The following is a 14334-nucleotide window of genomic DNA, read 5'->3' as shown; positions in this document are numbered from 1 at the left end:
TCAACCTAATTATTTTTGAGAAAACTTAAACAATAGTTGGGTATCAAGTTGTGGTGCACAACAGTTCCAGTGTACCTATGGCACTTATCCTTCAAACTATTTTTCTCAAATGTCAGCTTTCAGTTTATGAATAGAGGGATGCATAAAATACTGATTCCTAGAAAGATAATATAGAAATTTTAATACATCTTAACAAAAACCCTAAAAAAACAGACCAGTTTTTTTTTTTTTTTACACTTTAGGATACTGAAAACAAAACAAAAACACCAAAAAGTGCACACTGCAATGAGACTGGCAATACACCTGCTGAATACACAGTCTTGTGAATCAGTGGTTGGATATGTTCCACCCCCCCAAAGTAGTGATGGTTAAATGCTTGTAAAGGCTGAATTTAAGGTAATCACCAAAGAACTAGCTATCCTAGAAAGGTCTCAACTTGTTTGAAGCAACTTAGTGATGTTATAACAATCCAAAGAACTACAGTGTTGTTTGGATTATATCACTCTTCAAATATGCCTGATATTTATGATAATATTAAGGCACATTTCCAGTTATGTGCAGCCACCCAGCAAGAAAATGAAAGAACACCAGGAAAAATGTGGTAACAAACATTGTATTCACTTTCAGAACCCTCTTAAAGTCTATTTTATCTTATAATAATGAATAAGGTAAACTACAATTTGTTTGACTTTTGGCTCTGAGCACTAAGGAATTCATAGAATATATCAGTATTGAGAAGAATATTTGATTAAAATCAGGTAAACACATTTTTGGTGTATCACATTCACCTAATTTTTTTAGGAGCAGTAACAATTTTTAAGCAGCATTTCTAAATATTTAAAATAATTAGAAGTATGTGAGATTTTAATTTTAATTTGTAGTTGTAAGGGTGAAACGACCTATAAATAAAATCAGTTATATAGAGAAGTTAAAAAATTTTTAAAAGTTTGCACGGACTATTTTGAGCTCCATTTTTAAAAAACAAAATCAATATTTCAAAAAGTTTTTTCAGTAGCTAATAGTTTAATAAGAATGTCTTATTTTTTTTTCTCAAAATTCATCTGGAAAACTATGAAGATAAACATTTGTATCAATTCCAACTCCAAACTAGATTTACTGTTCTCAAAAGAGTTGGAACTTTTTTTAGGTTATTACTCTCAGTACAGTTTAAAGACAAATTTGAATGTAGCCTACATATATATTTACATAAAGGCTATCTATATCTTTTTTAAAAGTTTGTTTATTTTAATTAGGTATGTATGACAGCAGAATGCATTTTTACTCATTGTACACAATTGCAGTACAACTTTACATTTCTATGTTTCTACATGATGTAGCGTCACATCATATGTGCAGTCATACACATACCTAGGGTAATGATGTCCATCTGATTCCACCAGCTTTCTTGCCCCCATGCACCCTCCCTACCTGCCTCCCCTTTGCTCAATCAAAGTTCTTCCATTTTTCCCATGCCTTCTCTCTCCCCCATTATGGATCAGTATCCACTTATCAGAGAGAGCATTCAGTTTTTGGTTTTTTTGGATTGGCTTACTTCGCTTAGCATGATATTCTCCAACTTCATCCATTTACCTGCAAATGCCATAATTTAATTCTCTTTTAAAGCTGAGTAATATTCCATTGTGTATATATATCACAGTTTTTTCTCCATTCATCTAATGAAGGAAATCTTGATATATTAATATGAAGGAAAAATATAAGCATTAAAACACTCTTATAAAGAGTGTTGTATTTTTCAAGATTATGTTTATTTTTTTCTGCCCTCATTTCTTTAGATCCAAAACACCTTAACTCCATAACTTATTAATGTAATACTCATCAAACTGAATTATTTCTGACTTAATTGTTTCTACCAACATTTAGAAACACAGTCCTCAAAGTAAAGGTTACCTTCTTAATAAACAGAGTAAGTTATGGGTATTGTTAAGGCTTAAAATTTCTCTATTTGTCCCTGAAGCTATTCAAAAGCCTTCTTAGATTTATTTACATGTGGCAGGTGTCCAAGCTCACAGAGGATGATTTTCCCCCCTTCCTTTCAGAACTATCTACAGAACCTGCTATTTATTAATCAAATGAGCATTTCACCCCTGGAGCCAATTCTTTCATAATAGGATAAGTTTGTCTTAAAAACATAAAGCATATCATGCATAATTTTTAATGACACCATATGGTAAACAAAGCTAGTAATATTCTAATGGGATTTTGAAGGGAGCATGAGTAAAGCTTCACTGTGAAAAATACAAAGAAACAAAGGGAGCAGAGTATTTCCAAATGGAATGGTTAAAAATAAGCAAACCATCCTGTATGAGTACCAAATTAATGTTTTACCTATGTGTGACATTTAATATCACAAAACTCTACAAAATGGATATACTTATTCTCAATTCAGAGTGGAAACTGACCGAGGGTGTGATAAAATTTGCCAAGGTCATACAACCATCATAGGATAGAAAAGAAATTCAAACCCAGGTGGGTCAGATGCTTAAGATCCTATTTCAAAACAAAAGGGCTGGGGATATAGCTCAGTGGTAGTGCACATCCCTGGCATGCATAAGGATGTGGATTAAACCTCAGTACTGTAAGGAAAAATGTTTTAATATTTTTAACAATAGATGTGGGTAATTACAGAAACTACTTTTAAAGGTAAATATTAAGTATTCTAGAAGCTTCTTATAAATTCAAGTTTTACATGTCATCATACTATAATTCCATTTGGCAACAATTCATTAATTGTTTTGTTCATATTTACATACATTATTTTTAATTAGGTTAGATTTCAGCTATAACCCCTGAAAGTTCCAATTTCAATCTATGAGAAACTCAACTAAAAAATTCAAATGAATTACCTCTTTCCCCTAAGTATAATTACTTATTCTGATGAAGAGAGACAAATGACAAGTAAGCAGTCAGCAAATGGACATGTGTTATTCAATTTAATTACTTTTTTAGATAAACCTGAGATTTGGTATACTTTATTTCCTTTGTAATCATGTTACTATCATACTTCACTCTATTGTTTATTTTATTTGAGAGTATATCATTAATATAGCAATGAGTCAGCAAAACAAATGTTCTCTGTTTACATGAAAGGGATTTATTATGATGACCCTGAAGTTAGTTTAGAATAAAAGAATAATTATGTTATTTTTGAAAATAATGAAATAATATTTAAATTACTGTGGCTAAACAGGAGTCAGTCATGCATAGTGTTAGGGAAGAAAACATCAATAGAGAAACAGCAGAGATCAGACTTGGGCAAAAGAGAGCACACCTAGAGCAGCTAAAGGTCCATGGCACAACATGAAGGTAAAAGAAGAAAGGGATACCAGATCAGGAAGGCTCAATAAGCTGTGTTGGGACTGTGGAATTTAAGAGTAATGGGACTCTTTGGGGAGATTTACCCCAAATACCTGCATGACTGGATTTAACGTTTTCAAGAGATCTCTCTAGCTGGTGAGAGCAGGAGCAAGAATCTGAGTAGAGAAATTAAACCACTGCCATGATGTTGCCAAAGAAGAGAGTGGCTTAAAGCAAATGCTAACAGGAAAAATAAGGCGAAACAAGAATATTTTAGATAAAGGAGGTGTGTGTGTGTGTGTGTGTGTGTGTGTGAAAGAGAGAGAGAGAGAGAGAGAGAGAGAGAGAGAGAGAGAGAAACTATCAAGAGCAATAAAGATTTGATGAATGAATTATTTTAGAAAGACTTCCCAAAGACCTTATATTTGAAGTTTTTTCGTCAATATACTGAACATGTGGTCCATGTTGTTCATCACTTTACAAAAATACATTTAAAAAACTAAAAATAAAAACCAAAAATAACGAAAACAAACTTTTATGCCCTTTCATGTTCACTAAATAATAAAAAAGTAAAGATTTACAGATAAAATAAAACTTTATCTTTAAAACACTCACACAGCACTCATATCATGTCCAAACACATTTTATATAGATAATTTTGCTTGTTAAAAAAGTATAGATTTTATGTTTTGGCTAATATTTAAAATTATTTTTATTCTTAAATACTAATTTTCTTCTTGGTTGTATCCTTTTGATTTCTTTCCAATCCATTCTTAAATAGTTAACAAAAAGTATTTAAGAAAATGAATTATCCTTCAGAGTTTGGAAAATATTAAGGAATATTTTTTGACATGCCTTTCAAATCTCTCTTCGGTAATTCCCCTTAACCTGCAGAAGACCATCTTTCTTACTTTTTTGATGAAAGTAGGTAGAAATCCCTTAAGTCACTCACAGTCCTACACTGTTCTACCACAGTACCACATCTATTTTTATTTATTTCGTCCATTCTCAGTGGAAGAAGTCTCTCCTAGTTTGGTGGAAGTGTTCTTCCTGGAATACAGCTGGAATAGAAATGCTCTTTCATGGTTCTAGATGCATACCCTACATTAATTCAAGTCATAACTACAGTGATTCCATTACTTCCTTGCTTATATTCTTAACCTTCCTTAATGGTTCTTTCTCATCAGTATATCCTTATTCATGTTTCTTCCATCTAAAACCATTCTCTATACTCCAACAACTATCCGATTTCTCTCCTTGTCAAATTTTTGAGAAGCATCATCAGAACCTCTTTATATTCCTCTGTTCATTTGATAATCAGTTCACTTTCATTATTGTACCATTGTGAAGATGAAAAGAAGACTCAGCAAAGTTAAACACTTTCCAGATGCTATAAAAAAGCAAATAATTTAGACAGAATTCAAATCAAGATATTCTCATTTAAGGTTTTATTTTGCTGTATAATATAAAGCTTCACGCCATCAATGCCATTAAATGTAATTATTGACTTTTGTGTATTTGACTGCTCTTTTAAATATTAATATCAACCCACATTACCCAAATAAATATACATAAATGATGAACAAATTAATCCTTTAAAATGTTTATCCGTACAGAGCACAAGTTCTAAAGTTCAGGGTAAGTTAAGGTCTTTACTTTTCCAAAACTGGACAAAAAGTTAAGAAATTCCTAACAAGAATACTTGAAGAATAGGTTAAAGAATGAGCCAATTTTCTAATTTTTAACCTGACAGAATATGTTACATAAGTATCAAAGTTCATTAACTTCTTTCTGATGGTACTTTAAAAAATAACAAATGATAATTACTTGTTTTTAAAATGTAATTTTTACCAATTTGAGAAAAGTATGACATAATAAAGAAAATATATTTTATGTGGCTATTTAACTTATCTAAATTCAGTAGGAACAGTGAGTGTATGGAACTAACACTGTATTTTAGAAAGAAAGTTTAATTGCACATAATTCAATGATATTATGATGATTATCTCAACAAACCAAAATTAGGAATCACAAAGGTTACTAATCCTAGTAGATAAATCCTAGTTTGTGCCATGATTTTTTATTTTTCCACTTAATGTCAATAAATTTGTCACTGACACATTTAGTGTATTATGCTCTCCTATAAACACTCATTGAGGAACTGCTATACGGACCAGAAACTATGTCAGAAAGTGAATGTAGAAAGATGGAAAATGGGTGACATAACTGCTGTCTGAAGTTGTTTAAGGATAACGTCAATAGCATACAAAAGTCACAGTTGATCTCACAAAACTTCTCAAAGGATATTCATTTAATGAAATTGTTTATCTAAATTAATACACAATATAGGCAAATTATATGAAATGCAATTTGAATTTATTATATCAAAGATAAATGGCTAATCACATCTCAAAATTACTGTCTTTCTCAAATGTTGGGAACTCTAAGCAAAGAAGATGAATTTTTTTTGCTACACTAGGAATTCGACTATTTTTTCTTAGAAAATGTAAACCAGCTACTTTTTGTATAAATCAAATTTTCAGTAGTGTTAAAAAGTAAGGTAAACATTTTCATATCTCTACATGGAGAGCATAGAAAATGGAATCAGTGTAAAGGACAAAGTTTGAAAATGAAAAGATGATTGAACAGAAAGAAACTTCTGGAGAGAGTTACCTTCCAGGAGGTTGCATTAATATTTCAAAGAGGATAAAGCACTAAGCCATATCTTTATATTTCAAAGAAAAGGTTGGGCATCCCTATTTGAAAATCCAAAATTTGTATGCTCCAAAATTCAAACATGATGCTCAAAAATTTTCAGATTTTGGAGTACTTTAGGTTTTTGACACAGATGAGGGACTTTCAACTAGTGAAGTCTATAAAAATATTCCGAAATTTGAGAAACTTCGAAACTAAAACATTTCTGTTCCCAAACATTTCAGATTAGGGATCCTCAATCTCACTTGTTTACATTTGGGAGGTTTCTCTCCCTCCCTCAGGAGAGGGGTACAACTAAATAACCGCTCCTATTTAAACAGCAGATTCATAATTTCAGGGGTTTTCTCCCGTGGTGTAAAATTTCCCCTTCTGATACCTGTAGGAACCACCATCTAGCCCTGGGCACATTGCCCTGATGGGGAATGTGGAGCCCAGGGTAAACAATGTACTATTGCTCTACAAAATCACAGTCTGCCCTGTTATAGAAGCTTTCTGCTTGTTTTCAGGACAAAGTGAATATAGGTATTAAAAATGTATACTACTTTAAATTAGGGTTTAGAGGGAAAAGTGTCTTTTTGAAGAGATAACTTCATTATACTTATTTTCAGGTATATCAGTTCACTTCAATAATAAATAAATGGTCAAATACTGGAAAGACAGTACATTGATCTTCAATATCATTTTGCCATATTATTTCGATGCAAGAAAAAGCAGGATAGTATAATAGTACAAATGTAAGGTCATCTGTAGAAAACAAAAATTAAAATCACTTACTTGATGTTATCAAGGCAGCCTGATTCTGGTTTCAGTATAGCAGTATGATGAAACATTTTATATAAAGCAATCCCAAGGAAGATTACATTAAGCTGGAATGCAAAAGGTAATGTTATGCAACATAACCATGGTAGAAAAAAAAAAGCAAGTCTATTCTCTGTAACAAATGAATTGTTCTGGGAAATTAGCTCTCAGTACACTTTTAAAGGAATTGGATCACAGATGACTGCTTAGTATTTTAGCAAAGGCAAGAAGCCAGTTTGGGGAATCAGGATACCACTAAGTTACACAGCACTACTATGCCAAATACACATAAATATAAAATCAGCAGCCATTAGGAAGAGGCTGTGGAAATTCTGAAATAACTCAAAGTCTAGTGTATGTTTTTTAAAAAACCAAACAAACAAACAAAAAGCAATAATTATTCTAAGAACACTATTTCTGTACTTCATATGTATGAAGCATATCTCCAAATTTATTATTTAGGGATACATTTTCAAATGTAATATTATAAAAATATAAATACTAAGATCAACAGGGATCATATTTGAATAGATTATGCCAAAAAATTAGAAAATGCTGATTAATTGCTAATGCTGTAACAAACAAATATTAAATAGAGGGAATCCTCAAGATATTGTTATATAACTGAAACCAGAGAAAATATATGAGTTAGAACAAAACACCCCAGTATAAATTACCTATATTACCTACATGAATACTCTACAGAAAATCACATATTGAATTGTCCTTTACTGCTTGATTGGTTTATCTTTTCCACAACTTGGGACTGGTAGGGACTAGGAAAGTCAAAATTAAAAATCCCACTGAAATTCTATAATACAGCATCATAATTTTTTAAAATCAATCATCCCTAAATTCAAAAAACTATCAAAAGTAAAAGTTAAAAATAAACATTCATTAGATGATGAAAAGTTTAAACTGACTCCACCTGGTAGAAAAACCTGATCTGTATTGACATAAGGTTGTCCATAGTCATTACTATACTTGCTCTTACTTTTCCTGCCTTTTATTTTCCTTTTTTCCTGTTAAAATGTTGCTCTTTGATTACAGAGTACTACCTAGCCAGAACTATGAGTAATGGTCAATGTGTTAAATTTGAGGCAACTGCATAGTGCCCACTAGAGATGTCATGTAATATGCATTATATGTACCATATTGCCTTTCCAAAGACTGAAACATTTTAAAATCCAAAATACATCTGGATTTAAAGGTTTCAGATAAAAAAAATTGCAGAACTATATTTTATTCAGTCGTAGGGCTAATATTTTACTTCCAAAATTGAATAACTTTGTATTTTTGAAAACAATGATACCGATAATTTTATCTAAAGTAATATAAATAGTAGAAATCAAGATATCATGATATCATGAAACTAAAAATAAAAAAAGGAAGAATTATTCTAGGATGCATTCCTAATTAAGTTGTACCATTTTTAAGTAAAATCTTTCTGAATTTTAAAGATTTAAAAGTTTATATAAAAACAAAACTGGAAGGAATAGTCTGGTATTATCCTACTTTTCCAATTCTTGTCCATTCTCAATTCAAATTATCAAATTATCTTAAAGAAAAAGAATACAAAAAAATCTGTGGTCACCTTTATAGCCATCACTCTTTATCTATAAAAATCAAAGGGATTATGATGAATTGGACTTCTGAGTAGCAATACATGACATAAACTCTTGCAAATGCTTGTTTTCTTTTCCCACTGATTTTGATGAACTATTTTATAATATACAAGCAGACTATAATGACTGTCTAATTGCTTGAGTTACATAGGGTCAAATAAGTACATGCTTTCCCCAAATTAACCTATGTAAATTAAACATAGTTAGTATAGGGATAGTGCAAGTTTTATTTCTTGACCTGGGAAACACATAGTTAATTAGGAGTTCTCACCATAATTATCAAGGTCGCTGGTCCTATAAAACTCCAAATGAAGTAGGTGTCAAGTCGGAGCCAACATCTGCAATGAAACACAAGGGAGAGAGGCATTCAAGGACTGGGCATGGGACATACATCAAGAGAGAGCAAGTGACAGAGAAGAATATGAGCTGCAAAGCATTCCACTGGGAGACAGGAAATATTACATTGCTTGTTCATTTAAATGCTGAATTATGTGCCCAATTTCTGACAGCACTATTGATGGAGTAAGATAATTACCCCTGGAGGAAGCAGAAAAAAAATGGCAGTGGGCCTTTTTGCTAAGGCCTTTTGTGTCTGTCATAGAAACCTCAAAAAAAAAAAAAAAAAAAAAGGAAGAAAATAAAAAAAGGAAAGAAAAAGCCATATACATAGCCATTAAGACAAGTAGCTTTAAGCTATGCTTTTCTCTCCAATTACGGAGCTACATAACCTGTCTATCAGCTGTCAGGCAAAGTGACATTTTCCTGTCAAGAAGATCTGAGGAAATTCAGTACAAAAAAGAAATAAATTTGGTTTCAGAAGATTGAAGTTTAATTAGGTTGGGCAGTCAACCTTTGAGAGTTCTCTAGTCTTAAAAAGTGCATTGTTACTGCCCATACTTCTGGGGTTGCAAATGATCCTTAGCATCCCATGAAGTTGATTCATGGCCTAAAAGTAAATTATTAATCACTTAATTTCAGCCACATTTAATACTCCTCCAATTCTTAAAGCCTCTGGGAAATTACATTTCATTCTTCAGGATGACAGGAAGACAAAGTGGAAGCGACTAGTTATAAGAAAGATTAATGTAAAATTTGAACAAATTACATTTGATGTTAAAAATAATATCTTAAATTATTTGCCATTTTGCTATACTGAGGAATAATTAAAAAGAAAATATCTCCAGTAATACATATTCAAGAGTGTTTTGCTATGTGGTCTAAACCTTCAAATCCTAATGACTTCAATATTCCTGTGATTATATAAATGTTACTCAAACCTAAGCAATAATAGAATACCAGAAAAGGTATTAAGAGAGGAATCTATAAATACCCATCCATAAATTAATTGATAAACTATTATCTATTTATGATGAAATGTTATAAAACAGTTTTAAAAAACAAGTGATCTACATGCCAACACAATGAATTTTAAAAGTTGAGTAAGCAGTTGAGGATGTAGCTCAGTGGTAGAATGCTTGTTTAGCATGTGCTAGGATCTGGGTTCAATCCTTAACAACACCAAAAAAAGAAAAAAAAAGGTAAGGTGAAGAATCCATACCATATACATATTAAATACACAGATACACACACATATATATGATGCATATATACACCATTTCATACATACACACTATACATATGAATACTACCCACTAATATTTTATAATTTTGATAGATACATACATTGCAATAGTTTATTGGAAAGGAAAAAAAATCAAAGTCTTGTTAGTTGTCATTGCTTACATGAGAGTAGAAAGGATTAGAAGTAGATCAAATTGGCGTTATCATAGGGATTACTCTACTGCTAATTGTAAGTATATATACCAAACAGTTGTTTAAAATCTGAATGATGGGGTCAGTGGTCTTTATTCTGGTTATATATTTTTCACTTTTCTATAACTTTTAAATTTTTATAGAAAAAATTAAAAGCCAGGTTTTAAGCCAAAATAAGGAAGGGGAGGGGGACTCATGAAAAGTCAATTTCAAAACAACATCTTGCCTTCCTCTATTAAGTTAAATACATGTAAACTAATTTCAAGAGATGTAAAATTGCCATTCCAATAAGAGACTACCAATTCATAGGTTTTACATGAATAATTTGTTTTATTCTAAATAAACATAATAATTGTGCTTGATAAAATACATTTAGTGAAGCAATAAATACATGAGTTATTAAGCATTCATTTGTTTAAAGAATCAGTATCCTTTTATTCGGGTAGTGTCCAAAAAAGTTGGTCATAGAAAACAGAAGTGTGGTGCTGCCTATAGGCAGAAACAAATTGGATGACTTAAAGTGGAAATATGATCATTGTCTTCATTCTACCATATACTACCAATGATATATTACATTATACCACTCTATTAAAAGGGTATGTGTATGTGTTTGAGTGATATAATGTCTCTAGTGGAGAATAGGCAGAACTTCATGGATGTCTCTGGGTTCTCAAAAAAAAAAAGTAGGGACATTTTCTCAAATTAGACTACATACACATACCCACACATACACACACAGCACAACAATGTTGCTGAAATTATAGCAACATGATACAATACTAATAGTACACTTAAGAATAAATGCTAATAGCCTAGCCCTTGTCTGTCAGTCAAACAAGTTTTGGAAAGGAAACATGAGAAATGAAGCAAATTTTTAGTAAATTCTTTCTATAGAAAAATATGCTTCAAGATCTGAAAAATGTTGTTTCACAGGTTAAGGACTTATGCAAATAACTTTAATTAAAATATTAGTAACTACAGAATTCAAAAATTTCGAAATTATCCCAAATTATGTTTATATAAAATAATATCATTAAATTGTGGCCATACAAATCTTTGTTTGAAAACAATCTCAGCTTAGCAAATGCTCTACTTGAAAATGTGTTTTCAGCATAATGATATTCCCTAAATGTGAAAGTAAAATGAGAAATTGTTTTATTCTTTAAGAAAATTCTTCAATATCTATTTGGTATAATACATTTAAATTCTCTTCAGAATTGAATAGTGAGAGAGGCAATATGAAATACTTAAAATATACTAAGTAAATCAGCCCTCCATGAGGGCTGTCTGGGCTTTACTATCTCCTGGAAGACTGTGTGGCAAGAATGCATTTTCTAATTTGATTGCCATATGGCCACACCTGCTGTTGTTTTTGGCTCCATGCTGGCTTCCTCAGAGCTTTGTTTATTTTGTCTCTTTCCCATTTACCTACCTTAATAATTTGCATGATTCCTGCCCCAGTTCATTGTGCAATATTGAAACAATTCACCTTGGCTTTGAAGTGAAGACAGGTTTTATATGGGAGACATATATATGTATATATATATATATATATATATATATATATATATATACATATATATATATATATATATACACATACATACATACACATACACACACACACACATTTATACACATATATGCCAGGGCACGTATATACCACCTCATAATATTCTATCAATCTGGCCACTAAGTATCATTTGAACACAATTCAACATGTGGTTACTGGTTAAGAGAAGACCATGTCAGATTATTAGACAAAACTAGAGAAACATTTTATCACACTAAAAAAAATAATCAGCTTACAAATGACCAAGTATTTCTGCTATTGAAAAATAATGTGCTTTATCTGAAACATATCTTCCAAATAACATTGAACTTGTGAAATTAGTAATTTTGATAGGTCACTCTTGTTTGATTTTTAAAATATACCTCAATTGTCTTTAAAACATAAAATCTAATTAGAATACATGGGATCTATACATCTTCTTTTTTTTTAAAGTGTTATAACAAAAGATATGCCCTAGGGTTGAAAAACTAAATGCATTCTGACCACACAACATCTTTATTTGAATACTAAAATCCTTTCAATGTCAAGTATATTTTAGAATTCAAAGGAGAACTTGTCATATAACACAGACCTTGACTTGTCTTTTGCTTCATTCATACAATTCACATATATGTCATTTAAATTATTTCTACAGCATTTTTTTCAAATACTAAAAGCAACATAACGTTATTTGTAAAATACAGACTTACTGAATCAATAAGTTTCTTGGTCTCAATAGCCTAAAGAAGTAGTGCTAAGCCATAAGGACAGATTGCTATTCTTTTCCACAAATGTTCTATTCCCAAATGTAAGAAGCATCAATAAATTAATCATAAATGTGTTACCAATATCATTCTCCCATTTAAAAAGTCAATTACATATCCAGTAAATACCCCTTCATTGATTACTCAGAAAAGAGACAAACAAATTAAGATAATTTCTCAAAACAGGATAAACTATCTTCTCAGAATAAGACAACAGAAAATATTACTTCTAAAGTTTATTCTCTTCTATCTCCTAACCCACTCATCATTTTATTTTCATTAGTCATTTTAAAAGGCATGATTCTGTATTTAAAAAATTATAAGGCCAACTACCTGACATATGTAAGTGTCACCTAAAACACATGTTTTACAATGTTTTTGGATACTGATAATACTACCAGAGTGTAGGTTCTTATTCAAAGTCAGAAATGTAGTGCCATTAAGATGCTTTGGGACACTGTGTTTTGTTGTTAGTTTAATTCATTCTGGTCAAAGCAGATGTCTGACTATCAACCAAAGTTTTCTGAAATAATGTAAATTAGCAGTGGTGTTTGCTTTACTTTCTACATGATGATAAACCACAGATTAAACTATCCATGGTGAGTCTTAAATATAACCAATAAACAAGCTTTGGCTGCTATTAGACCATGAAATTTACAAGGCTTAATTATATCAAGCTGTTTATGAGAGTTTGTAAGCTATATAATCTCCTTTTCCCTGTAACATGTGCAGATATTTGTGCTTTATCTCTATCTGTCTATCTGACAAGTTTGGGAGAGTAAAGGAAGGAGGAAAGAGAAACAAGGCAAGAAAGCAAGAAGGGGAAAACAGATTGATATATACACACTTCAAGAATAATGAATCTATTTCTAACTTTAGTGAATAGTGCCTTAAGATTTTTTAATATCATTTTTATCACAGTACTCTTCTCTTATGCATTTAATGGCAAAATAATTTGTGACTATACACATTGCATGAATTTTAAAGAAATGTTGGAGACATACAGAAATGGAGTTTGGCCAGTGTTAGTCAAGGCTAGGCTTTAAATTCAGCCACAACTTTTAGATCTTCAAACTAAAATTTAGCTCTCACATATTAAATATAGGTTGTATTTTCTTTATATCCTCAACATATTATATTTTTAAAGGGAGTTTCAGTATTTCTCCAACAAAACATATCTTACATTATTATGAGGGACTGCAAAGGTAAGAACACCTTTACTATTTGATATACTCTGTTAATATTAAATGTTAGCATATTTCCAAAGGACCCTCTTGCATAAGTTAACAGAAAGTGTTATAAAAATTGCAATTATTGTTCAAAAAGTGGATGCTTTTAAATATAACTTATTTTATAATTAAAAATAATGTTGCCAATCATAAATTTATACTTCATTTTTTAAAAAATAATAGAATCAGTGATAATAATAATTGCAATTTAATATATGCTTTTATAAGCCAGATACTTTACTTACATACATACTTCCATACACACACACACACACATACACACACATGCACATAAAAATACATAAGTATATGTGGATACAAAGATTCATATACTCACACCTACACTGTTAAACATCACAATTTTCTTGTAAGGTAATTATAATAACCCCCTATTTACAGATTAGGAAACTTAAACTCGGGGAAACTAAGGTCACTTAAATGGAGCTATATGTACTTGAGCCTGAATTTTATTTTAGCCTACCTGATTCCAAAATCCTAATGGCAACTGGATGTTTCTCTAAGAAAATAAAAAGCCAAATAAAGCTGTAGTTTTTTTGTTGTTG

General features: G+C 31.0%; 1 protein-coding gene across 22 annotated transcripts in view; it reads right to left on the bottom strand.

Moving 5' to 3' along the window:
- Positions 1-14334, bottom strand: part of Adgrl3 (adhesion G protein-coupled receptor L3) — a 785567-nt gene that overhangs the window by 82541 nt on the left and 688692 nt on the right. For all 22 annotated transcript variants that reach the window (XM_058571494.1, XM_058571546.1, XM_058571073.1 and 19 more), the window contains 2 exons: positions 8725-8791; positions 6805-6896 (listed from right to left, as the gene is read on the bottom strand). In XM_058571494.1, coding sequence (XP_058427477.1) covers positions 6805-6896; positions 8725-8791 — 159 coding nt within the window. The remainder of the gene's footprint in view (positions 1-6804; positions 6897-8724; positions 8792-14334) is intronic.

The sequence above is a fragment of the Marmota monax genome, unplaced genomic scaffold (genome assembly GCF_021218885.2).
Source record: "Marmota monax isolate L192 unplaced genomic scaffold, Marmota_monax_Labrador192_F-V1.1 WCK01_AAM20220418_F8-fsc00025, whole genome shotgun sequence".
In the NCBI taxonomy this organism is placed as follows: Eukaryota; Metazoa; Chordata; class Mammalia; order Rodentia; family Sciuridae; genus Marmota; species Marmota monax.
This window is presented reverse-complemented; position numbering and strand designations above follow the sequence as displayed.